The sequence below is a fragment of the Desmodus rotundus genome, chromosome 2, assembly GCF_022682495.2.
Source record: "Desmodus rotundus isolate HL8 chromosome 2, HLdesRot8A.1, whole genome shotgun sequence".
Taxonomy (NCBI): domain Eukaryota; kingdom Metazoa; phylum Chordata; class Mammalia; order Chiroptera; family Phyllostomidae; genus Desmodus; species Desmodus rotundus.
Genome location: NC_071388.1, coordinates 156,832,818 through 156,860,456, shown reverse-complemented (window position 1 = coordinate 156,860,456; position 27,639 = coordinate 156,832,818). Strand labels below are relative to the sequence as shown.

At 39.5% G+C, this 27,639-nt stretch overlaps 1 protein-coding gene and 1 pseudogene across 1 annotated transcript; one reads left to right on the top strand and one right to left on the bottom strand.

The window, feature by feature from the left end:
• Positions 1-26,767, bottom strand: BBS5 (Bardet-Biedl syndrome 5). The gene is made up of 12 exons (XM_024579838.3): positions 26,635-26,767; positions 24,368-24,450; positions 19,102-19,167; positions 18,327-18,376; positions 18,069-18,196; positions 11,606-11,741; positions 8,803-8,898; positions 6,160-6,222; positions 4,466-4,600; positions 1,858-1,941; positions 891-914; positions 1-744 (listed from the first exon to the last, which is right to left on the bottom strand). The coding sequence occupies exons 1-12, from the start codon at positions 26,691-26,693 to the stop codon at positions 643-645; spliced, it is 1,026 nt and encodes a 341-aa protein (XP_024435606.2). The 5' UTR covers positions 26,694-26,767; the 3' UTR covers positions 1-642.
• LOC128780310 (translationally-controlled tumor protein pseudogene) overlaps positions 26,695-27,639 on the top strand; it is a 30,262-nt pseudogene continuing 29,317 nt past the window's right edge.

Below are 27,639 nucleotides of genomic sequence, written 5' to 3'. Positions count from 1 at the left end.
TCAACAAATGGACTATTTATTTGCAAATTATTTAAAATTATTTACTTGCAAAATAAAATGTGTTCTTGCCAAAACTATATTGAAATTATTTACAAAATAGTGCCCAAAACTTTACATAGGAGTTGATATATTCTATAGTTAGTTATAACTTATTTTTGACAGAAATGATCACCTAAAAACGATAAATTTAAGGGTTGTAATTTATATTAGAGCTGGCTTACATTTGGAGCTATACAGTAATATGGTTAAAGCAGAGTTTTATAATTAAAAAAGCTGTATTTTGATTACTCCATAAAAATAGTCATATTGTTTTAAATAATACTTTCAAAACATTAAATGGTGCTGCATAAATTCTTTATTAAACCTAATGTGATACAGTCATTTAATATCTGCAGACTAATAATTTACAAGTATTAAGTACAAAATATACATATTTATAAGCCAGATACATTTTATTACAATTTTAAATATAATTAAAAAAGAACTGACAGTAAAATCCTAGATAAATGAATTTTTCCTTAATCATCAAAAAACTCTTCCTTAAAAGCTTTTTCTGTACATGTGAAAACTATTCCATGCCTTATAGCAGGCAACTGATTTCTTTAATCTTGAGATATCTTTAAACAGAAACCCAGCTCAAGATCAACTCATTACTTCCCAAAGTCCCTGCAGGGTGAATCCGTCCTTCAATTTCTCTATTGCAAGCCCCAGTTCTTCTGAAAATACAGGTTCACGATCTTGTTGCTTTTTGGGAGGTAAGAGGATAAGATAGGAATAGAGAAGGTAGGCAAGGAAGAGGAAAAAAACAAAAAATAGGTTTCACATAAGTTTGTGAATACATGTTGGAAAATAAAGTTTTTTTTCATATACTACAGGTAAAATATCCTTACCTTATTGCCATCAGCAAAATAAGCCTATAAGACAAAGAAAATTATATTTCACATACGTGACAATATTTTAATAGGTCAAGTGGGCTAAGGAACAGGCAATTAATTTAAAGAACAATTCTGTGACTAAATGTATTTTATATTCTGTTACTATGTGTCTAATGGTTTTGCCAACTATCTTTACAACGCTGGTAGCAGAATTCACTTTTTCTGTCAGTCATTATTAAGGTCTTCAGAGTTGTGCTTTAAGCTCTAAAAAACGTGCTTTGTCGTTAGTGTGCCATTAGCATTGTTAACTTGAAAGGAGATAGAAGGAATGACTTGGAAGTTATGAGATTTCATCCCTACTCTTTTGTTTACAAGGAGATGCTGGCAAAGCAAAACAAAGCAATCATTCAGCAAATGCACAAAGTTTAAGGTAGTAGTAGCAGTAGTTATAATGACATATTTTATACTAATTTTACTTTCTGTTTAAAAATATTTGTTCCCAGAGAGATATTCTGGTCAGATTCACAGACTACAATATCAAGTAAGCATTATTATTATTTTGGCTATTAATTAAATAATAAAAATATGGAAATGGGAAAGCTTATTGTTCAAATAGATATTTAAGATAATATACCTATAAATTGAAGGGAAGTCGATCTCATAAAAATTAACTGTAGAAAGTATAGATTTTAAATTAATTTAACTATACTTAACATGTTCTAGTATTCTAAGGTATGAAAAAACTTTTCACATGTCTGAAATCCTCTGAATAATTCTATTCTCAAACTGTTTCCCAGTTTGGTAATAATTCCAAAGTATTTTCACACATACAAACTCACAAACTTAAAAAAAACAGTACTCACCAACTCATGTTTCAAATACTCCCCAGTTCGATGGTGTTTTACATACTTAGTCTATTACTTAACAAAACGTGACATACAAATCATCAAAGACATTTCGCAGCCTCCTCTGTTATGCTCACCGCGAAAGCGTCGGGGTGCTCATCAGGGCCTATTTCTACGTCATCTTCAATTGGCTCAACCGTCAGAGCTTCAAGGGACTGTGGCTGAAAATCAGTTGTTAAAAGGCATCAAAGAGACACTATTAAGTAAGTAATTTAGTAAAATATGCTGAGAGAACTGTAAATACTTGTAAAAGGATAGCACAGATATAAATTGCTCAAGTCTTATAAAAATCATTGCATAATATATTCTATTAAAACTAACTTGAGTAATAAAATGACTCAGTTAAACCTAAGCTTTTAAATCTGAAGTTGATATCATCAAAAGAATTAAAATAACAAATTCATACACACTCCATATGATACTTAGAGATATTCTTGAGTTTATTTTTTAAGAGAGAAGGGAAGGGAGGGAGAAAGAGGGAGAGAAACGTGGATCAGTTGCCATTCACACGCCCCCAACTGGGGATCCGGACTGCAACTCAGGCATGTGCCCTGACTGACAGGGGAGCGGGCGACCTTTCGGTCCTCAGGCTGGAGCTCAGTCCAGTGAGTGACACCAACCAGGGATTAGAGATATTCTTAAAGAAAAAACGCTCATTGGACTTCATCTGAATTTCTTTCATTTAGTTAGGAAAAAAGCTCTGTATAATAGCAATTTTTCAATTTTCCCCAAAATAGTCATTGAAGAATCTGTAAAATCTGTAAAAAGTAAAAGAACTAAGATTTGTATGAAATATTCCAAAAGTAAAACAGAATAAAATATGATACTTGTATTTATGAGTATATTATTCGTAAATTACATTATTTTCAAATATTTGGGTATCTCTGGTGTACTCGGCACTATGCTAGTGCTGCCAAGGGTGTAAAGTCCCTGCCATTACCCAAAATGGTTTGTAATCCAGTGGGAGTGGAGCAAGAGATGAGACAGAATTACTAGTAACTAAATAGCAGGTCGAGCCATATGAAGTTGCCATTTTTGTTAGCTGAAAATGGTAAAATATTAATAATATCATACGGTTCAACACAGGAAAGTAGCTGTAACAAGAGCAGTATCTAGTATGATCAAAGAGCTCGGCGAAAGCACAGCTTCTGGCTTGTGGATCACAGAAACTCCATGCTGTGAAGGCCGGCTTGTGATGTAGGGCTTTCAGGGCGAGGGTGGAAGCGCGCTGCTCATCAAGAGAGTGGCCTGGTGCCATGCAGTGCTCCTGCTGTGCTCAGAGCTGCGCAACCGTGCACAAGTAATGTCAGCAGTCCAAGCCTCCGTCTCCTTAACTGTGAGGTGATGGTGGGGATGACGACACACTTCACAGTATTGTTGAATTAAATGAGGACGCGTATAAATTTCTTAGAGCAGTGAATGGCAAACAGTAGGTGTTCAACACAGTCATTCAACAACTATGAACATTCACTAGAGTCTATATTATATGTCAGTTGAGACTGCTGGAGATACAATGGTTAAAGAAAAATAGACCCCCCCCCAAAAAAGACGAAAGTCTCTGATGTCATGAGTTTATTTATAGTAGAAGAAACTGATTACTGTTACCAAAAATAAAGCAGTCAAGTAGAATAAGGGACAAAACAGTGATGCGGGTTGCCGGTTGAGATGAACAGTCAGGGAAGACCTTCCTGAAGAGGTGGCTGTTGGGGCAGAGAATTACATGAGGTGACAGAGCGGCTATTCTTATGCACTGGGGCCAAAGAAAGGGAGGAGCGGAGAAATGGGTAGGAGAACTAACATACTGAGTGCCTCCCACGTGCCAGGCATTTTATGGACATGATCAGTAACTTTTTTAATCAATAACTTTTTAAGAGAGAGAATCTTCATTTTATAGTGAGAAAGGTGAAACTCAGATTGGCCTAGGATGACAAGAACGCCTGCAACAGAGTGCAGTGAGGGACCCTGTGCTGGAGCAGTCAGTGGGAGCACCAGGGAGTGCACCTCTGGCAAGGGCGCCTCTGGCAAGGGCAGACAGAGGGGACACCCCTAGTGCAGCACTGGTCAGCACACAGTGATAAACCACATGACAAGGGTCCTGGCTGCAGAGGCAGAAAGCCAAAAGAGAACAGAGCAGACATGTGGGGTGCTGGAGAGAGCAGACATGTGGTGCAGACATGGGGAAGCAAAGAGCAGACATGTGGGGTGACATTCAAAATATTTCATAGCTGGCATGACAGAGGGACTGATGAATAAGAACGGACACAGGCCACATTGGAGGAGCGGACTCCTGCAGTTGCTAAACTGTAGGGCCTTGGGGGAGGAGAATGGTGCCCATGCTAATGGGAGGCTGAAGCAGAATAAGAATAAAGCTGACAGAGGGAGAGATTCGAGCCTGTCTGCTAGGAGCCTCGCATACGGAGACTTCTCTGGACAGGCTGCTCACCTAGAACGGCAGGAATAAACAAGGAAGCAGCCAGTGAGAAGCAGGCGGTGAGCACAAATTAGTGAGGGCCCAGGGGCCGTGTTCACCGAGCAGAGTTGGTGCATTCATAATTTTAAACATAGCTTATTTATTTTTTAAACATAGTTTAAAATTAATTAGTACATAATGGATTTATATCTGATTTTATGGACTGTGTAAAACCAATTCCGCAAACACTATATTTCATGTAGTGAACAAGGTACCTTTTCTTCCATCTCATAATCCACTCCAAATATAGGACTGGCCGAATAGACTTTGTGAAGGGAGTTGATTTCCTTAACTGATGCTTGTAGTTTGTCCACAGGATCTATTTTAAAGCCAAGAACATATCCTCCACTCTACAAGAAAAATAATGAAAAAATAAAAAACAAGCCTGAGAAATGGTATTTAAGTATATACACATGATAAACTACAGTTCTAATTGTCCTTATTTCAGAGCATACTATGTAAGTGGATTTTAAATTTTTATTTAATTTAATTTTTATTTTTTCCATTTTTAAAATTTTATTGTTGTTCAAGTACAGTTGTCTGCTTTCCCTCCCATCCTCTCCCCCCCACCCCAGCCATCCCCATAAAGCAGATATTTTAAATTCAAATTTTTATTATGAAAACCTGCAAACACACACATAAATAGAAAGAAGAGGGCAGTAAGTGTGCATGCAGCCATCATCCATGCAGCTCCCACGAGTAACAAAATGCGGCCAACTCTGTTCCTTCTGTAACTGTGCCCTCCCCCAGTTCTCCCCTCGCCACTCAGGAGTATTTTAAAGCATATCCAGATATCACATCATTTCATCTGTAAATATCAAAGCTGATACTTCAAGTTTAAAAGTACACTGTAGATTGTGAAGGCTAAGGGAACTAAGTTTTTCTTGAGCTAGACCTTGAAAAGGAGTATACTGTATATTAAAAGGAGGGAATGGCCTACGTGAAACTACCTCCTTGAAGAATTAAGAAAGCTGACCGTGACAGGTTGTTGGAGAAGTGTTAAAAAGTTAAGTAGCACACTGTAACAGGTGAGAGCACATGCTTTCGGTTGAGAGCATGCTTTTGGGCTCAAATTCTGGTTTTACAACAAATTTACTAGCTGTACAGTGCTGGGAAACTTCCATTATCTTTCTGAGCTTCAGTTTTCTATTTTCTAACCACAAAATGGTTAACAAGTTGTATTAAATAATGTATATCTGACATTTCGTACAGTTCCTAGAACATAGTAAGCACTCAATAACTGGCAGCAACTAGTCAACAGGCCAGGGGGAAGAAGTAAGTAGACATTCATCATGTTTAAACTTAGAACTTAGAAGAGGAGTGATTTTATAAATAAGTAAATGTTTTATTTAAATGTACTTCTTAAAAACCTGGCATAATGGGGCATAGCAGTTTATCATTAGATGCAATACAATCTCGTGAGAGATAAAATCTCAGATGGGGGAGTGCAGTGCATCTATACAGAACTGTGTCTCTCAAACAGTCTTGTGAGTCAGTCACATCTGCAGTCGAAACCTAGCCCGTCACTCACTAGTTGTGAGAACATGGGTAAGGCTCCTCAACCCTCAGGCCTCGGTTTTCTTGACAGTAAAATGGGGAGAGAATAGCAATTGTATCACAGGGCTGCGCAAATACTGAGATCACGCGTGGAGAGCACAGTGACTTGACTCTCATTAAACATGATAATCATAATGATAATGATGAATAGGTCTGTTCAACAAAGAAACATAAGCAGGATTCTTCCTAAGGGGACAATTACTATATGGCTTCAAACTCTTCACATAACTTCATGTTATAGCTAAAATTCTTCTTGGATGTAAACTGGTTACTGTATAAATAAAACTAAAAATAAAACTATTTCATAGTTTTAAAAATCTATTAAAGATTAATAAAAATATTAATATCTTACCTGCTGGGAGCTTTCTATGACAAGAGCTAAACCAAATTTTGAATCTCTGATCTTTATGGAACGCTAGATGTAAAATGAAAAAGAAAAGAATGCTTACTGTTATTGTCTGATAGTAGTGAATTTTTAACATACTTTTTTCAATTTTCACACAGTAAACTACATTTCATAGTCTAAAGAAAAGAATTCTTCCTCTTTCCCTTTTCACACTCCCACAGAGATCAAGTAAACAAAAACGTTTATATTGGAAATAGGCAGCACACTTGTCAGGCAAAACAAAGATGACATCTCTAAAACACACACAAAATTCTCTGACTTCTGAGGAGTTACAACCTTTCTGGATATTTTGAACCAAAAGCCAGCAATCTTTTACTGATGGAGAGCCAGTGTCTTTTGGGGCTCCTAAGACTGGGTTAGTTTTTAAAAGTCATATGTGCCTTCTGTTTCTTACATCATAAGTGGCTTAAAGCATCTCCATTCCTTTTATTAAAAGAAAAAATAAGTTTCGGGCATTCATCACAGGGCTCGAGGAAGGCTGACATAGTCAACTGTAACTAGCATCAACAGGTAAGCATGACGTGAGGGTGAAGCTTGCCTAGCAGAGGGTGAGCAGTGGCATCAGTCGCCTAGGACAAGGGAAGAGAGGTAGAGGCACGATGGCAGGCAGGAGCTGTAGAAAGTGACATAAGAGGTACTTGCTGGCGGGGTTAGAGAGGACCGCGGAGGATCTACCACTATGACCAGCAGACCAAAAGACAGAGAAGGGGGATCTGTGGTAGGTGATGGCATATCACACTGCCAGACAGATGGGCATTGGATGTTGAAAAAGAGAGAGAAGAAGAAAGAAGAGAGGGAGAGGGAGGGCAATGGAGGGAGAGAAAGAAGGAGGGAGGGGAAAGGGAGCCTGACTAAATGGTGTTGCTATGGAAACCTGGCCTTCTATCAACTACTTCACACCCCACCAGGAGTACACACAGTCCTGGTCAAGAACCATAACCCTCTGGCACCCGGGCTGTCAGTAGGTAATCTAAGCAAGTGACTGTGGGCGACACAAGCTGGTACGGTAGAAACTGGCAGGAAGATACACATTGATGTGCAGCAATAGTACAGGAGTGGGGGCAGGGCAATGGCTGAGATGCAGAGCTGAAGTCAGACTACGGCTGCCTCAGCGACAGACTGTGATGATACCAGACTGCAAGCTGTCTGGGCCTGGCTGAATTCCTTCCAGAACCCTATTTGGCAACTGTATTCTTAAAGAACAAAAAGTACCCTATTTGAAGAGCAGAAAACACAAGGTTATTTACTACTCAGTAATTATTCAGCATAAAAAAGTTTAGGGTAAGCAAGCAAAAACACATGTAAACACAATATAAAACAGCAACGAATAATATAAACATCCATTTATGAAACACCTATGTGGACTCTGTCACATCTTCCCAGCCATGATTGTAAGATCTTCTATTTTGTTAGATGGCCAGAAATAATTTCCTTCCTGTCAGAAGTTATGACTTTTCTGTTTAATGTGTTACTTTTTACCACCTGACTGGAAGTTCCTTGAAGGCAGGAACTGCAAAGCACTGGTTCGTGATTTGTGGGATTGTATCTCTAGCACCCAGCACAGAGCAGCTTCTCTGGTGAATGAATGATTAGATATTTTAAAGTAACTAAGAAATCAAACCATTTAGCAAAAGATAGTCTTGAGAATATTTTTAAAAGAATTATTCTTCACACAGGCCGAGAAATCTCTTTAAAAAGTGACATTTTCCAGATATAGATACATTGTATCTACCCCATTAATACTTACTAATGAAACTGCTTAGTCTGAAGACTACTTCTGCACTACAATAAGGGCTGTCATAGGATAACCTCACAGGATTTTCATTAAGTATTTTTATGTTCTGTGGGATGTGCACTGGAGCCTAAAGTAGTTTTTTATATATAAAACTCTGCAGTTTGTTGAGGTTTACTATTGTTTCACCTTACCACAAACTTACCACAACAGCAGCAGCAGAGTGAACAGAACCACTTTTATCTACCCCCAAACAAAAATGGTCTTAGGTATACTTAGTTCTTATTCTGGATTTTAAGAGCTTTAACTTCAGCTAAAACCATTACCATTAAAAATCACCCAAATTTCTTTCACCAAAACTGTATCTGAATACAATGAAAACAACTCATTCACAGAATTAATGATTCCATTCTGGCTTAAAAACGGTTTGAGCAGAAAGCAGCAAGAAAGCCGAAGCACAGAGTGTGGCTCAGTGCACTGAGGCCCTGCCCAGGAACACGCGCACGCCTGCCTCAGGGAGAGGTCGTGGAAAACTTCAGTAGCCAAACCCCCTGAATGAAATCTAAGAAACACACAGCTTAATCTGTATGAAAACTAATTAAAATTTTAGAATCCAGTATATTTCTCTCTTAATAGCAAGTTGATAATGGTGCTGCTTCCCTTGAATGTAAGTACAATTGGGTCTTTCCTATGTTGAAATAGCAAATTATTGACATTTTAAAAGTATGCTCTCTGCTAAACTGCTGCCACTTAAAAAGGGAGAAAGAGACCTTATCTAACTCCCACTGTCCCATTAACTGTTAAACAGAAATTATTTACTCTGCATTAAATGAAGCCATCAAAACACCCGCACTTACAATTTGCAGATACGGTATACTGACGTTAAAACTGTCGTTCATATTTGCATGCCACACGATTCTCACATTGGTAATAAAAAAGGTTCCTAAATTTCCCTGTAAAGGACAGTAATGAGAGACACACCAGTGATCACTTGTTTAATACCTCCTCTGTATTTTCTAAACACCAGAATAATTCTAATTATCAGAGAAATAGCAAATACCACAACTGAGTATTGTGGAGTACTTTTTTAAAAAAGATTTTATTTATTTATTTTTAGAGAGAGGGGAAAGGAGGGAGAAAGAGAGGGAGAGAAACATTAGTGTGTGGTTACCTTTCGCAAGCCCCCAACTGGGGACCCGGACTGCAACCCAGGCATGTGCCCTGACTAGGCATCGAACCAGTGACCATTTGGTTTGAAGGCCGGCACTCAATCCACTGAGCCACACCAGCCAGGGCGTATTATGGAGTATTAATGACTTCGTCACTCATTGCATGGCAGAACAAATAGATTACTGGGAGCATGGACTCTGGAGTTAGATAATCATTACAACATCAGTACTTACCAGTTGTCTGACCAGGGGCACATTTCTTTTTGGTGAGTTGTTTCAAATGTAAAATGAATGTCTGATTAAATAACCCATGTGAATAAAGCCCATAGCACAGTATCTGGCATGCAGTAAGCATTCTACAAGTGTGAGATCTTGTTATAACTATTGCAACTATTACTCAAAACCTGGGACAAGTCAAGGCAAGGTTGCTGTGGTGAGAAAGAGACAAAATATATTTGATAACCCCCATCAGTCCACAAGAGATATTTAATGGCTCTTCCACACTAAGTATAGGTCAGAACTGTTCTGTAGTTACATGGACCCTCAAAATCTCTCAAGAGTATCCTGATATAATAGCTAAGTAGCCTAAAAATCTCTTCAAGACCTAATAACATGGCACCAATATTATCTGCCTCTACCATTTATCTGTCATTCTCCACCTCCTCCCCACCACATACACCAGAGGAATTTTCTCTGTTTTACACTTTGAGGTTGCGCATAAAACATTAACTAACAGACCCCAAACCTAAAAAGTCTTCTTTTGGGATGACCAAGTTTGAAAAAACAGGAAAGATAAGCTATTTCCCAATTACAATTAAATTAGTAAGTATATGTATATTTCCCCTCTCTACTTTTATCTTGTAAAAAAGTTGTTATACAAAAAAATTTTAGCCACCATTACTCCCAGCTTAAGTCCCATTAAACAATACTAAGTCTAACTTTATAAGGAATTCTTTATGTCATTGTTTCCTCTTTATTTTAGAAAAAGAGAACTGTAAAAATACCATAAGGACTTTTTTTAAATAGTAGGAGTGCATGTTTTGTTTTATTAGTTTTCAATAAACATTAGGTTGACAATAACATGTCTATTTTCAATAAAATGATGTATCTGATCATTCTGGAACATCTTAATGAATTAATTTAAAATACCGGGTGTTGTGCTAGGCAGTAAGGACCTGACTATGGATAAAGTAACTCCACCCCTACTCTTATGAAGCCTGCAGTCTGACGGGGGTATAGACGAGCTCTGTGTCTCAGAGCGGAGGTAATGCAGAGTGGAAACTGAGTGCAGTCTGCATAAGGAACACACAATAAGCAGCTTTCACAAAGTGACATCTAAGCTGTGGCCTAACGCGGGGCTGGCGAAATCACGGTCTGCGGGCCAGAACTGGCCTGCTGCCTCCGTTTGTATGGCTCACACCTAAGAGTAATGTTTGCATTTTTAAATGGTTGGGAAACAAGTCCAAAGAACCGTGTTTCATGACACACGAATACTGTATGACATTCAAACCGGTGCTCAGGATAGTTTTACTGGAACGCAGCCACGCCCACTCGTTTACGTGTAGTCTGTGGCTGGTTTCACACGGCCACAGCAGGACTGAGAGAGGCTGGGGCAGGAACTGTACGGCCTGCAAAACCTAAATATTTACCATCTGGCCCTTTACTGAATAAACTTTGCTGACTCCTGATGAAAAGGAGTTATTCAAATGAGGAATGTCTGTCTCCTAGAGAACCTTTATCAGTTTAAAACTAGAACTTTTCAAATGAGCAAAGTTTATTTACAACTTAAGGTCATGCTCCAATGTTTAGCAAGAAGCTCTTCATTCAAATGCTTAGCTTGACCACAGTGGTTATCAGTCTAATCTAGGTTGTAACACACACAAAGGCTGGAAACTATTCTTAGAAAGGGACAAATTCTTCTTTAGAAATAAATGTTACTTATTTCAATTATTAGTTGCTTACATGTTTCAATTGGTAATCATTTCAAGAGCAAATGAAAAGTTATAATAATGGAGAGAGGGGTCACAAAACGAATTATATGTTTAATTCCACGTTAGAAGACCAGGTTAGAAATTTTCTGTGACAGTCCAACCCACAGCTCTTCCCCCATCAGCATGGGTTATCTGGGTTTGGATTGTGGTGTAGTAAGTAGTACAGGGGGACTCGTGGCTCTGGGACGAACTAGGTGTGCGAAGTCACTTAATTCTTTGGGGCCTGAGTTTTTCATCTATAAATGAATAAATATTAAACTAGAGATGATCTTGAAGGCCCATTTCAGCTCTAAATTCAACGTACAACAAATGTTGCTAAACAGAACAAAACCATAAAAATGTGAAAAGTAGATTATTTTATATCAAGAGCTAAAATGTTAACTTATTAAGAGGTGTGATGCTACTTTTAATAGTTAAATGAATATACAAACCTAAGGATAAGTAGAAAAATGATTACCAAGGCAATGCCCCCCAAAAGTCATTAATTTTTTACATAATACCTGATCACTGGATAAATTCCATACTCCATTGATTTTGTCGTATACATGTTCTTGTGGTAATAATCTTAGTTGCTTATTCTGAATTAGTGCACTTCTCAATTTAAAATCACGATACATTTTAGAAGTTTCATATGCTCTATAATAGAGAATAAACAAAAGGTGAACTCAAATTGAACATGTAGTTTTCTTTGGTTATTTTTGCTTATCTACTAAAATATAAAGTTGTTAGTACTTATATACATCACTCAAATAATTACTTCAGTAAAAATGTTTCCTTTTTAAGCTGGCATCCTTAAACTGGTATGATTTTTTTTCAGTCAGTTTTGGTGATTATAGTATTTGTAGACTTTGTCATGTTAGTGTAGTGCTTACAGATTTTATCTCAGTAAACTATTTTTCAATGTCTAATTTTTAAGGTACTATTGACACAGCAGGAGAGGACACAGATTTTTCTCTCAAACTGAAAAAACAATGCTTGCATATAATAAACATGGGAATTATTTTTTCTATAAAAATGCTTCCCTTCATTTCTGTCTTAGTCAAAAGCACCATTACTCTCTCTGTCACTACACCCTGAAAAAATTATGCTCACATCTACCTCTATACAAAAAGTTAGAATGGATCTGTAGACTTGTCCATTCAGTGTAGCATTTACATATTTTATCTCAGTAGACTTTTAGATGTTTAATTTTTAAGGCACTATATCGCATACAGCACGAAAGGAGGGACAGAGATTTTCTCGTAAACTGAAAAACAAGGCTTGCATATAATAGCCATGGAAATGTGCGCTGGCTGGTGTGGCTCAGTGGTTGAGCACCGGTCTGCGAATCAAAGGATCATTGGTTCCATTCCCAGTCAGGGCACATGCCTGGGCCTGGGGCCAGGTCCCCGGTAGGGAGTGCGCCAGAGGCAACTGTACATTGATGTTTCTCTCCCTCTCTTGCTCCCTCCCTTCCCCTCTCTAAAAAAATATATATAAAGAAATAAAACCTTAAAAAAAAGAAATGAAAATTATTTTAAAAACAGACATGGAAATTCTTATTTTTTTTATCAGAATGCTTCCTTTCATTTGTTTTAGTCAAAGGCACTGCTATCCTTTTTCTCACTACAACTTGAAAAAAATTTTGCTCACATCTACCTGTACACAGAAAATTAGAATGAATCTGTACCATCTCCCCAAGTAACCCTAGGAAAGAGTACAGTTCAGACAGTGTGTGTATATCTGTGTGTGTGTATAAAATCCCTATAACTTTGTTTCCTTTCCATGTCTTCCTATTAATAAATAGTAAATATAGAAGTAAATTCTTTTCTTTTTTTTAAAGGTTTTATTTATTTTTAGAGAGGGGGAAGGGAGGGAGAAAGAGAAGGAGAGAAACATTAATGGGTGGTTGTCTCTCACGTGCCTCCTACTGGGGACCTGGCCTGCAACCCAGGCATGTGTCCTGACTGGGAATTGAACCAGTGACCCTTTGGTTTGCAGGCTGGTGCTCAATCCTCTGAGCCACACCAGCCAGGGCTAGAAGTAAATTCTTAACTTCTAAATATTTTATTTTTCAATTACAGTTTATATTCAATATTATTCTGCTTCAGTTTCGGGTGCACAGCATAGCGGTTAGATAATCACATACTTTATAAAGTGATTCCTCCAGTATTTCTAGTACCCACCTGGCACCACACATAGACTATACTCCCTGTGCTCTACTTTACATCCCCGTGACAATTTTGTTACTATCAGTTTGTACTTCTCAATCCCTTCACCGTTTTCCTCTGCTCCACCAACTCCTACCCCTCTGGAAACCATCAGTCTGTTCTTTGTAGCTATAAGCCTGTTTCTATTTTGTTTGTTCATTTATTTTGTTTTTTAGATTCCACATATAAGTGAAATCATATGGTATCTGTCTTTCTCTGTCTGACTCATTTCATTTAACATACTAAGTCCATCCATGGTGTCATAACTGGTAAAATTTCACTTTTTTATGGCTGAGTAATATTCCATTTAATATATATACCACAACTTTTTAATCTACTTGTCTACTGATGGACATGTGGGTTGCTTAATATATTGGCTACTCTAAGAAAATTCTTAACTTTTGATTAGTTAATTCCAAATATATCCATAAAAATATAGGCTAATTTACCCTGACTGGTGTGGCTCAGTGGGTTGGGCTTCGTCCAGCAGACTGAAAGGTTGCTGGTTTGATTCCTGGTCAGGACACATGCCTGGGTGGCAAGTCAGGTCCCTGGTGACTGACTGATGTTTCTTTTGCGCATCAATATTTGTCCTCCTCTCTTTCTCCCTCCCTTCCCCTCTCTCTAAAAATAAATAAATATAATCTTTTTTAAAAAAATAGGCTAATTTACCCATTTAATGAAACTATGTTTTCTTAGCCTAAATAACTTTAGAAGTCATTCATATAAATTATAATACTCAATGTTAAATTTCTGATTTTTACTCTAATTAACCTTCTAATATATAAATGGTGAAAAAGCAGGATATGAGCATTTGTTTATAAATTTTGATTTTCTTCAGTGCTCTAATCACCAATATTTAACCAGGGGGTAAAATGAAAACTATTTATGCTGTAAATTATGTTGGGGGGAAAATATAACACTTGTATACTATTAAAGAAAAGCAGCTTCTATATGCCCTTCAAACTTGATTTTATATTACTTCTTTAAGTAAAGTGAAATAAAAAGCTAAGGTTTATGTATATGCCCAAGAGAACTAAAAAATGTTTTCACCCAAAGCTTGTACATGAATGTTTACAGCGGCATTATTCGTAATTGAAAAATTGTCTATTAACCGATGAGTAGATAAACAAAATATGTGTCCATACAATGGAACAATGGAATATTATTCAGCTATAAAGAACGAACAGACTTCTGGCCAAGATGGAGGTGTAGGTAGACACACTGTGCCTCCTTGCACAACCAAAAGAAGGACAACAACAAATTTAAAAACAAAAAATAACCAGAACTGCCAGAAAATCGAACTGTATGGAAGTCTGACAGCCAAGGAACTAAAGAAGAAACATTCATTCAGACCGGTAGGAGGGGCAGAGGTGGACAGCCGGGTGCAGAAGACTCATGGTGAGGCAGCAGCTGGAGGACCGGGTGGTGAAAAAATTTGTGGGTGGGTAAACCAGGGGGAACAACTGGGGAGCGACACAGAGCACACAACCCAGGGCTCTAGCACAGGGAAATAAAGCCTCAAATCCTCTGACTGAAAAAACCTGTGAAGGTTGTGTCAGTGGGAGAAACTCCCAGTTTCACAGGAGAGTTTGTTGGAGAGACCCACAGAGTCCTAGAATGTACACAAAACCACCCACCCAGGAATCAGCACCAGAAGGGCCCAATTAGTGCTGGAAGTGACTGAAAGATGGCTAAGAGCCGAGCAAGCAGCGTTGTTCCCTCTCAGACTCCTACCCATGTACAGAACCACAACACCCCTACATGGGTTGTCCTGCTCTGGCCAATATCTACAGCTCTGCCCCTTACAACATAACAGGTAAACCAAGACAAAAAAATATATAGCTCAAATGAAAGAACAGATCAAATCTCCAAAAATAGAACTAAGCAATGAAGAGATAGCCAACCTATCAGAGTCACAGTTCAAAATACTGGTAATCAGGATGCTCACAGGAATGGTTAAGTATGGTCGTAAAATAGAGGAAAAAGTGAAGGCTATGCAAAGTGAAATAAAGAAAAATATACAGGGAATGAACAGTGAAGGGAAAGAAACCGGGGCTCAAATCAACAATTTGGACCAGAAGGAAGAAAGAAACATTCAACCAGAACAGAATGAAGAAACGAGAATTCAAAAAAATGAGGAGAGGCTGAGGAAACCCTGGGACAGCTTTAAACATTCCAACATCCGAATCATAGGGGTGCCAGAAGGAGAATAGGAACAGCAAGAAATTGAAAACTTACTTGAACAAATAATGAAGGAGAACTTCCCTAATCTGGCAAAGGAAATAGACTTCCAGGAAGTCCAGAAGCTCAGAGAGTCCCAAAGAAGTTGGACCCAAGGAGGAACACACCAAGGCACATCATCATTAGGTTACCCAAGATTAAAAATAAAGAGAAAATCTTAAAAGCAGCAAGAGGAAAGGAGAATTACCTACAAAGGAGTTCCCATAAGACTATCAGCTGATTTCTCAAAAGAAACCTTGCAGGCAAGAAGGGGCTGGAAAAATATATTCGAAGTCATGAAAGGCAAGGACCTACATCCAAGATTACTCTATCCAGCAAAGCTATCATTTAGAATGGAAGGGCAGATAAAGGTTAAGTTAAAGGAGTTCATCATCACCAAGCCCTTATTATATGAAATGTTAAAGGAACTTATCTAAGAAAAAGATCAAAAATATGAACAGTAAAATGACAACAAACTCATAACTATCAACAACTGAACCTAAACAAAACAAAAACAAACTAAGCAAACAAGTAGAACAGGAACAGAATCCCAGAAATGGAGATCACATGGAGGGTTATCAGCGGGGAGGAGCTGCGGAGAGAATGGGGGGAAAGGTACAGGGAGTAAGAAGCATAAATGGTAGGTACAAAATAGATGAGAAAGCTAAGAATAGCATAGGAAATGGAGAAGCCAAATAACTTATATGTACAACCCATGGACATAAACTAAGGGGGGAGGAATGCTGGTGGGAGGGCAGTGCAGGGCGGAGGAGAATAGAGGGGAGGGAAAAAATGGGACAACTGTAATAGCATAATCAATAAAATAAATTTTAAAAAAGGAATAAAGTACTGATACGTGCTATAACATGAACCTTGAAAACATTATGTAAGTGATAAAAGCCAGACAGAAAAGGCCACCACATTGTATGATTCCATTTATATGTAATGTCCAGAACAGGCAAATCCATAGAGATGTACAGTAAGTCAGCGGTTACCAAGGGCTGTGGTGGGGAGGGAATGAGGGTGACTGCCTTGGCAGTTTCTTTTTAGAGTGATGGGAATATTTTGGAATTAGGTAGTGATGCCAGTTGCACAACCTTGTGAATATACCAAAAATACCAAACTGTAAACTTCAAAATAGTGAATTATATCTCAAAACAAAACAAAAAAAACCCTAAACCATTATTTAGATTAAAAAATCAACAAAATTAATAATCAACAAATTAAGAAACTGAGAAATACATTTGCAATATATATAATTGATAGGGATATAATTTAGAAATTTATAACAGAAAACTATAAATAACTAAAAAAAATAGAAAAATTTCAGCATCACCAGTAATAAATGTAAATTAAAACAATGGTATATATATTATACTTGTGTGTATATGTGTATCGACTATGTATATACTTATTTTGCATGTCATCTTAGCCAAACTCTTGGAGCCAAGGCCCCGGCCAGGGGCTCCATTGGGTGGAGCGTATTCACGCACGCCGACAGGTGAGGTTCAGTCCCTGGGCTGGGGAGCACACAGCAGGCTACTGGGGATGTTTCTCTGTCACACTGATGTTTCCCTCCCTCTACCTCTTTCTCTGTCTCTCTCTCCCGTCCTATCCCTCTAAAATCAGTAACAAATCTTCAGATAAGGATTTAAAAAAAAAAAAAAGAGCTAAGGTAGTGAAAAGAGAAGAATTTAGCAAAGAAACAACCCCCCAAAAAACAAAACAAGAAACCAAACCCAAAACAACCACAAAACAACAAAAAAAGCAAAACTCTTTGGTGAAAACACACATACTTGACTTCTACTATTAGAGAAATAATCTTTTTAGGTCATTCATTAAATTATATAACTTGGTTATACTTACACTGAATGAATTTTCTAATGCCTTGCAACTGCCATATTTTTCGGACTATAAGATGCACCCCCCCAAATCTGGGAGGAAAAGGGGGGTGCATCTTATAGTCCGAATGTAGCTTACCTGGCTCACTGGGGGGGAGGGGGAGGTTGGCAGTGGAGCGGGTTGTTTGTTTTTTTTTTTCGTATTTTCCTCCTTTAAAACCTAGATATACCTTATGGTCGGTGCATCTTATAGTCTGAAAAATACGGTACCTTCGAGGTTAATTTAATAGAATCTTCAGGAGAAATTTATGAACCTGCAGCAGTCTTATGTGTTTTATGAATGCCTTCAAAGTGTTCATTAAATGATAATACAACACATTCTTCTGTACATCTTCAGGATATTGCAACAGAGCTTCGCGGAAGATGGAACCACACTTCTAAACTTTCAGGGGTGTCCAACCTTTTGGCGTTTCTGGGCCACACTGGAAGAAGAGGAGTTGTCTTGGGCCACACATTAAATATACAAACACTAGCAAAAACCAGTGAGCAAAGCAAAGGTTTTAGGTAAATTTACGATTTTGTGTTGGGCCACATTCATAGCCATCCTGGGCTGCATGTGGTCCGCAGGCCGCGGGTTGGACACCCCTCTAAACCTTTATATCATCGAATCTCCATAAAAACAGTCAATAACCCACAAATTATTACCATACCTGTGTACTGCAGTCACAGAAGTAAAAAGTCTAGGACTTCCAGGAACCAAATTTGTAAATATAAACTCAAAACGAGTACTGTTACATTTTGTTAGTATATAAAGAGCTTCAGTTTGGCCTCGTAATTTCTGTAAGGACAAATTTATTTAAAAGTTCAGATTTTAAAAGCAATTTCTCATTTACAGTGAAAACAAAGACCAACCTCAAATATCTAATGTTTCTTCACCGTATATATTTCAATAACATTTTCAGACTTACAGAGTTAGCAGTCCTCGTCGTAATACTCATTATGCAGTTGTAACCGATAGCTAAAATTCAAAAGCAAAGAATTTAAAGAACGTGATGCAATAAACAGAAAAATCTACATACAGAATTTTTAAGTTTTAAAAATTAAATATAAAAAACTTGTAAACATTTTAATAAAACAACTACAACTATAAGTTAAATAATGAAAAGAAATGTAAAGTCAATTCAGCCTCTGTGAAAAAACACATTCATAACATGGGAACAAGAAAATTAACTTCTCTAAAACTTATACAGTATTATTTACTGAAAAATCTTAGCATTACTACATCAAGAGAAAAAGTCTAGCTGGATCATCTAAAATAGTTTTAAAAAATAAGTTATGGGATTTAACCTAATAAAAGGTTGTACTTTGCTATCCCAATTTAGATCTCCCTTCTTTGGGATTACTTGAAACAGCTCATAGTATCGTCAGAGATAAGCAAAAAAAAAAAAAAAAAAAAAAAAAAAAAAAACCTAACAAAAACAAATAAAAAAAAACAAAAATGAAAATCATTCAATCTAAAAGCACTAATCTCCTATATGTCCAGGAGACAAAATAAACAAACTAAAAAGCATTTCTTTTGCATTATGATGCAGTCAGTGGTTAATCAAGGATTTCTGAAATTTTTATCAATTTAAAGATTTCCACATATTTCATGGCATAGTTTTTTTGGTATCAAAAGCCACTATGTAAATTCACTCGACAAAGCAGTTTTTCTTTTTAGCGTAATCTAACAAAGATACTTACAAAGATTGACTCTAGGTAATGCCAAAGAGTGCCAGAGAATTCTTAAATTTGTTACTAACAGCCTACCTAAAAGCAAACAAACACACAGGTTACCTGAAGTAAGGACTTTTGCCATACAGAATAAGGTGGACGTGAAACTTCTGGCCCAGTAGCAGCAGCAACACCCATAGCTGTTTTCATACATTTATTGATTGAGAGTATTTATTGTACATATCTGTCCTATGTTAGGTATACAGTGTATGATTCAGAATCCCAAAGAAACAAAATCTGATAGCTACAGAGGGATACAAGTATTTACTGCTGACATCCTGGTTTGACTGAGACGGATGGGAGAGAGAATTGGGTACTGGTTCTTTGTCTTGGTAGAAGCTGTTCTGGGGATCCCAGCAAGTCACATATGCACAACGAAGAATGACTATGGGATAGTATAATTACAAAGCCATTCAGTGAAATCACACTTCTCAAAGAACTCTCACATACACACTCATCCCTGCCACGTGAGTCACATACTCATGTACCAAATTTTTCTTTCTTCCTTTTCCTGTGGGAAAACTTTTTGTTCATATGAAATTATAGCCAGGATGAAGTCTGTTTAACGCCTCAGACTGATGTTCTTACACTAGAACACAGAGTTACATAAAGCTCATTTCTCAAAGTGTGTCCTGTGGATACAGCAAGGGGACAAAAGTCAAGTAAATCTGAGCACGGTAAACCTTGTGTCTTAGAGATTTGTAATACAATTGGCATATTCCAATAGCTTTGAGATATCCTGAAATAATAAAACTCTCTGAACTTTGTTTAACATTGTATTTCTTCAACACATTATTTTCACAGATCTCTCTTATGAGTAATCTATAGCCAGCTCACATTCCTTCCTCCCTGGAAACCCCCCCAGAGGTGTCCAACCTGCGGCCCGCAGGCTGCATGCTGTCCAGGATGGCTATGAATGCGGCCCAATACAAAATTGTAAGTTTACTTAAAACATTATGAGATTTTTTTGTTTTTGTTAGTGTCTATATATTTAATGTGTGGCCCAAGACAACTCTTCTTCTTTCAGTGTGGCCCAGAGATGCCAAAAGGTTGAATAACTGTTGAATATCTGAAATCAGAGAAACTAAGCCTGTAAGAATGCTGGAGTGAGATGGGATAAGAGATTCCAAAAATAAAGGAAGGCATTCTCAAGAGAAGCTGCAGAACATTACGTGGTATGTTTAACAAATAATAAGTAACCCCACCTGGTTAGAGTGGAAGGCTCACACAAGATCATAGAATTGCAGACCCTGCATCTATCAGCTGGCGTCAAACAGGAAATAGATGGCACGCTCACATTAGGGTAACTGCGGTTTCTGTACAAATGTACGTATTACAGAGGCACGGTGGGGTGTCAGGAACCATAAGTGAGTACAGCAGACCTGTACCACCCCAGGCCCAGAGGGAGAAGGATGGGGAGCAGTTAACCAAGTCCGGAAGGACCAAGAGTCCTAAAGAGCTGAATGCTCTGAATGGGAAGAACCCAGGGAATAAATACCCGGACCTCACTCTCCTGCCTCCCTTAGATCTTCTGCCATGGCTCTTCTACCCGGAAGCTAGAGTGCACAAGGAGGCCTCTGATGTAGTCTATGCATTTTCTCAGGGCAGGGGAGAAAGGGTAGATGGAGAAAGGTGCTGGATATGGAGGGACTCCTGGAGGACAGGAGCGCAAGCAAGAAAGGTTGTTTGCGGATAAACCCGAAGTAGTTCAATGCTAGACCAAGAAATTCTGACATAATCTGTTAGCAATGGAGGCAGTGGCACTGGGGTGGGGTTTAGAATTGGGACTGGGGAGAACTGAAAAATTTTGAGAAGAGCACAATGTGATCAATCCTAGAAGTTTAGAAAGCAATGTAGGCAGTTCGGTTTATCACTTAGTAGCTATGTAAACTTGGAAAAGTTAATTAGCCTCTTGTTCCTCAGTTCCCTTATTTGAAAAAAATCATAATAGCATCTATTTCATTTTTTATATTATTATTATTACTTATTATTATGTGAGATTACACATAATATGTAAAAGATTTAGAACAGAGACTAGTGCCCTTGCCGGTGTGGCTCAGTGGATTGAGTGCCAGCTTGCAAATGGAAGGGTTGGTGGTTCGATTCCTAGTCCCAGAACACGGCTGGGCTGTGGGCCAGGTTCCCCAGTTGAGGGTGTACCAGAGGCAACCAGTCAATGTATCTCTCGCACATTGATGTTTTTCTCCCTCTCTTATTACCTCCCTTTCCCCTCTCCAAAAATAAACAAATATAATCTGTAAAAAAACAAAACAAAACAGTGACTGGCAAATAGTAAATATTCACTATGTTAAGTGCTATTATTTAAAAAATATTTTAATCCTTTACAAACTTACTTTTAGGATTTTTAAAAAATATTTTATTCATTTATTTTTAGATATAGGGGAAGGGAGGGAGAAAGAGAGGGAGAGAAACATCAATGTGTGGTTCCCTCTTGCGTGTTCCCCACCAAGGACCTGGCCTCAACCTGGGCATGTGCCCTGACTGGAAATTGAACTGGAAACCCTTTGGTTCCCTGACCAGCACTCAATCCACTGAGCCACACCAGCTAGGGCAATGATTTATTTTATTATTGCAGATACATTGATTTATGTTTGTCTTATGCCATTTCACCTAAGTAACATTATATCTCTACAACTGGGCTAAAAGCCCACCCAGGGCATCTATCTTTTTGATATTTTTCTATTATACAGTTCCAGGAAAAATTATGGAGTCAGAAGAGTTTGCCTTATAAAACCACTGGCCAACTCTGTTTACCTGTTTTTCTGTCCTTAGTACATCTCCTACAAGTCTCTGGCATTCTTATGTTGCCTCTGTCCTGCTAAAGGACCCCATCCTACAACTCCACACACAGTGCTCTAAGCATGGACTTTCTTCTCTGTCCCCCAAACACTAAAATATAATTGTCCCTGCTTCTCCTAGTCTCCCAAACGACGGCTCCCAAATATGGCTGTTTCATTCTCACACATCTTCAGTGCACAAAACTAATCTGACAATTTGATGTCAGAGTACTTGCAGTTGAAACGGGTTATGCGTTAATCCTTTGGGGGGTATTTATAGCTTTAACATGGGGTGTTCTGAACTTGGGAGTGCCTTACTGGTGGTCATTTTCAAACTTCTGAAAAGGAGGGGAAAGAGATAGCTAGAAAACAGGATTCTCCTTCCCTTTTATACCTTCTTATTAACCAAAAGCTCTGCATACTCCTGTAAAATTCCATTTTCTGAATTGTTTCTGAGGTGTGTGGACACACAGGCATTTTTATTAACAGTACCATTTCTGGCCCTGGCCTGGTGGGTCAGGTGGTTGGAGCATTGTACACCAAGAAGGTCGCAGGTTTGATCCCTGGCCAGGGCACATATGGGAGGCAACTGACTGATGTTTCTTTCTCACATCAATGTTTCTTTCTCTCTCCCTGCCACCCACTCCCCTCTCTCTAAAATCAGTAAGTACACATCCTGGGGTGAGGATTAAAATAAATAAATAAATAAAAAATAAACCCTGGCTGGTGTGGCTCAGTGGACGGATTGCTGGCCTGCAAACTGAAGGGTCGCTGGTTTGATTTCCAGTCGGGTCACGTGCCTGGGTTGCAGGCCAGGTCTCCAGTAGGAGGCATTTGAGAGGCAACCAATCGATATATCTCTCACACAGTGATGTTTCTCTCCCTCTCCTTCTCCCTTTCTTTCCTTCTCTCTAAAAGTAAATATATAAAGTCTCAAAAAAAAAAAGTAGGATTTCTGGCCAGGGAGATGATTTCCCCTGGATACTTCAAAGGGCCATTATAGGGTACTGTGCTCGTCGTCGTGTACCCTCGGTCTGTGTTTGGACTGATGGAAGGACTGTCACAAAAGAGTTCCTACCTATCTGTATGGGACCAAAACTTTCTCTTGGCTTCAAGTTAATTCGGGTTTTGTCAAGATCTGACTATCTAGAGATTATTCCACCCCAAAGGCACAGACTAAGACTTCTTGTTTGCTGCTGGATCTTGACACCTCCTTCTCACCTGGGCGTGGCTGAGACTAGGAGCCTTTCAGAAAGGTGATCTAAGCACTCCTTTAACACTGGGCTCCAGCTACTGACAGGGTCTGTCTGCAGCTGGTAATGACTATAGGTTCCCCTCGCAGAGAAGAAAGGCTCACGAATGAACCTGCTATTCACACACCACCCCAGAGCAGACCAGAAGAAAGGCTCAGAGAGCAAGTGGCCGCTCAAAATGCTGCAGTGAGCACATTCTGCCACTGGGGGTTCCTGCTCTGTCTCTAGGAATTGCTGATCCTTCTTACCTGAACAAGATCTGCTCCTTTTCTCTCTTCGATAAGAGGTTTTCCACCCTACACCACCTCCTCTCTCCCCACAAAGACTTTTAGATACACTAAGCTGCCCACTTCTCATTCCCTGTTTTTACCTTGCAAAACAGCAGTGATGCTTCTAAGACTTGCTGATCACTAGCCATTGGTTCCATGTACAGCTGCTGTATGCAGCCATGCCTTTGGACAATTTGCTTTGGGAGGAACTTGAGTCCAGCCCTGGTTGCTCCTCAGTGACATTCAGAGACATCTCACAATGTTTTCTAGTACTTAACCTATAAATAGACTTCACAACACAGCACTACATCTGCTCTCCACACGTCCATCTCTGGGTGTCAGTGTTAGGGGACTGTGCACCACTCGTGGATTTCTTACAAGGAAGCACGGCCCCACACAGCCCAGCTATGACCTACTTATGTTCCACTAGCCCACAATCTTTTCTGTGGGAGGCAGATCCAGAACCCAGAACTATCCATGACCCTTGCAGACTGAGCTCCTAGACATTTTTTCCCCTCAAACACTTACGTTTTAATTCAGGTGTTTCTGTTGTAATCATGCAACCTACTGTGGTAAATACGACTGACTGCTCTTTTAAGCAAAGCAAAGTTTGGCTGAATGAAGACACGAAAAAAAGTGGCAGTGTCACTAAATAAGCTCCTGGACTTTTAACAGCCACACTGGATAAAGCTGATGTCAGAACTGGGACTTATGAGGGAAGCCAGGGTATTCCTGGCTACAGGGTTCATACCTGTCCTTCTTCCATTTCAGTCTGAGGAAAGTCCATGTGGATTTAACTCTTCCACTCCCACAATTATATTTACATAATGCTGTTTCATATCTTTTCCCTGGTTAATATGACTTAACATTTGTAAGTTAAACCAGAAACATAACACATATTAGGTAATATACTCACCTCTATCCCCATTATTTCCTTTGGTGTCTTCAATTGAATCTAAACAATCAATAAGAACTTCTCCAGGTCTTGTTTTCAGTTGTCTAAAATAAATATGAAGGCTTTAATTTTAAAACTACAATATAGCCACTTAAACCTACTTAGGGAGAGAAAAGACATATGTCTATAAACCAGCCAACAGTATAAATGATATAGTGCCAAATGCTCATGCATTTGAAAATAAGGTTTTCAAGAACTTCAAGAACCTGGAAATCAGTGGGCCTGGAGTGGCCAGGTCATGTAGAGAAGCCAGAACTAGAAGGAGAGGTAGGCTTTGGAGGGGAGGGAGTTGGGGGAAAGAGGAGGGGGAGGGGCAAGAGGGCGAGGGATATGCATGATGGAGGACCAAAATAAGAAACGATAAGGGAATGTGTGAAGAGTGGCCTGGCTGGAGAAGATCCACACTGAGAGGTAGTGAGAAATACAGTTGGATAAATAAGGACAAACTAGACTATGGAGAACCATAAATGCTGGTCAGAAAGGGACGGGCCTTATCCTGTGGACAGTGGAGTACCCCCAGATGTTTCTGAGTAGAGGAAAGGGGGTCAGGCAGTTATGGAAGGAACAGGTTAAAGGAAAGCATCATTAGGACTTTGTAAACAATCAGAAACAGGAGACAAAAGGAAATAAAGAATGAAGAATGTATTCCAGTGTGTCAAGGAAAACAACAACAAGAAAACCTAGCAGAATATGTAGTAGAGCCTTCTAACATTCTCTATAGAGCCATTCAATTACTTATTGAAAATACGGATGTGATATTTTCATATACGGATATCACTTCCCTGCTTATTAAGTCTTCCATGTCATCCCACTGCCTAGAAAATGAAGTCCAAAATCCTCTGCTGAACATTTCACAGTCTGACTAATCTACTTTTCTATCCTCTGCCTGCCAAACATCACCTTCTAGCCAAAGGAGTTTATACGTCTGAGAGTCTGCTTTGCTTTGCTTTTATTTATTATTATTTTTGGAATACTTTCCTTCCTGTCTTCCCTGACAAGGCTCTGCCCATTCTTCCAGGCTCACCTCAAATATCATTTCTTCTTTGAGGCCTTCCCCTAGGCAGAATCAACTACTCTGTTTATATGGCCTCCCAGCTTTTTGTTCATTTTTTCAAAATAGTATCTATCAAATTTTAAATAATAGTTATCAATGTGTATCTCCTGCACTAACAGGGTTAGGGGAATGAGGAAAATAATTTCCTATTATTTTTGTATCTCTAGCTATTAGGACAGTAACCAGCACATAGTAAGCATTTGATAAAAGTTTAATAACTAAACATGTTCATGAAATCGATTTTTGATTGGATCAAAGATGCCAAGAATTACAGAAAAAGTCATAGAATGTGTGTAATATGCACCTATGGTTTATAATTTTATAAATCCCCTTCCCGTATAACTTCTTAAAGGTTTTAAGATCATGCTAGTATTATCTATTTAGTCACAAATATGCTTTGAATATTACTATTTCATTTTTCCATCTAATTAGGTTCTGTTCATGATAAGGAATCATAAGTGGCTTCATGCCATTAACCCAAGAACCTTAGCTTTACTGTTTTCCAACATTTAATACAAGAGGTTTCTAACTATTCTCTCTTAAAAGCATGAAATTTTCCAAAACCTTCTGTTTGAGAGGCTCCAAAAGAGGGATTCTTCTTCCTGTTGGTGATTTAGACAAATAATTAGACGCAGGCTTGCCACGGAAATAGTTTGTGTGGTTAGGGATTTCGGAGAATGCTTACTCCCACCTCCCTCATTTTACAGACCAGAAGCCTCAAGCATTGAATGGCGAAGTAATTTACCTAAGGGCTCACAATGTGTGTTATTGTTTCAGGCTTAGGTTTAGAATCCTGGTTTCCTGAGCCCCTGCCCTACGTTCCTTTCACCCACGACACTGGCACCCCAATCGCGCTTGGGTGTACTGAACGCCCAGGTCCTGCGTGGGGTTTGAGCTCAGCTTCCTGATAGGTCTCCGGGCCAGGACCGGGCCAGGATCGCGCGGGACCGAGCCCGTGCAGTCTAGACGCGCTCCAGCAGTAACTCCGGCTTCGGCAGGGCCGCAGGGACTGACCACTCTAGGGTTGCCTGACGTGCCCACCGCAGGCGTAAACCTGCTCCCACCCTCGCGAGGGCCGAGAGCTGTGGGGAAGTAGGCTCCGCGCGCGGGTCCTGAAAGTGCGCCGCGGCGCCCTCTACAGGCTCCAGGCCCCTGGGGAGTATCGGGGACTCACTGCGATGACACGTCGAAGCGGATATCCCGGTCCTCCCACAGCGCATCCAGCACAGACATGATGACCGAGGCCCGCGGCAGGGCCTCTCCGCAGAGGTGGTGGTCGATCGGCGTCTCGCTGGCTCCAAGGCAACGGGCCGCCTCTGTCTCTGCGTCTACGGCGGGCGCCGAGATCCAAGCTTCCCTAAGGTAGGGTGCGCGCTTTCCCGGCCCTAACTCTGCAGTAAGCGGATTGGAGCTCCGGGCGGGGTTCAGCTGCTCAGAGCTGCTACGCTGGCCCCGGCGCAGGAGCTAGTGCTCCAGCGCTGAATGACCGTCCTGGCCTCCAAACACACGTGCTTAAGCCATTCCACCTATTTCCCTCATGTCTTTATACCATGGGTGTCAAACTCATTTTCACGGGGGGCCACATGAGCCTCGCGATTGCCTTCAAAGGGCCGAAATAATTTTAGGACTGTATAAATGTAACTACTCCTAATGGTTAAGGAGTTGAAATTACATCTAGCCCTTTGAAGGCAACCAGGAGGCTGATGTGCCCCCCCCCCCCCCCCCCCCCGGTGAAAATGAGTTTGACACCCCTGCTCTACACTGTCAAGATATTTAGTCTTAAAACTCAAGTCTTGCTGAAATACTCTCGCTCCTTCTGCCTCCCCTCCAGGCAGACAGGGCTCAGAGCCTTTGGAGGGCCCTCCTTTTCTGTCTGGAGCTTTGTTTCCTCAGATCTCAGCTCTTGGCCCGCTCTTGGTCGTTTAAGTCTCAGCTCTAAGGCCCGCGATGGCGACCCTGACCTTCTGTCACTCTGCTGTGAGCACCCTGAGGACCGCGCCTGGTCTACGCAGTTCCTTGGAACAGTGCCCCGTGGAGGCGCTCAACACTTTTTGAATGAATCAAAGTGCTTTCCTTTCCTCAACTCATGACAATTTTTTTTTTTTTTTTTTTGCGTTGAAACATTTTATTGTGCATTCTCCTTTTACAGGAATTCCAGAGTGGAACATGATCCTATTTT

Excerpts from the sequence above, each read along its gene's own strand:
- BBS5 (XM_024579838.3), bottom strand. The coding sequence starts at position 26,693 with ATGTCTGTGCTGGATGCGCTGTGGGAGGACCGGGATATCCGCTTCGAC. Across the intron at positions 18,197-18,326 it reads CGACGAGGACTGCTAACTCT|AAATTACGAGGCCAAACTGA; the intron begins GTAAGTCTGAAA and ends TTGTCCTTACAG. Across the intron at positions 4,601-6,159 it reads TCATAGAAAGCTCCCAGCAG|AGTGGAGGATATGTTCTTGG; the intron begins GTAAGATATTAA and ends TTTTTCTTGTAG.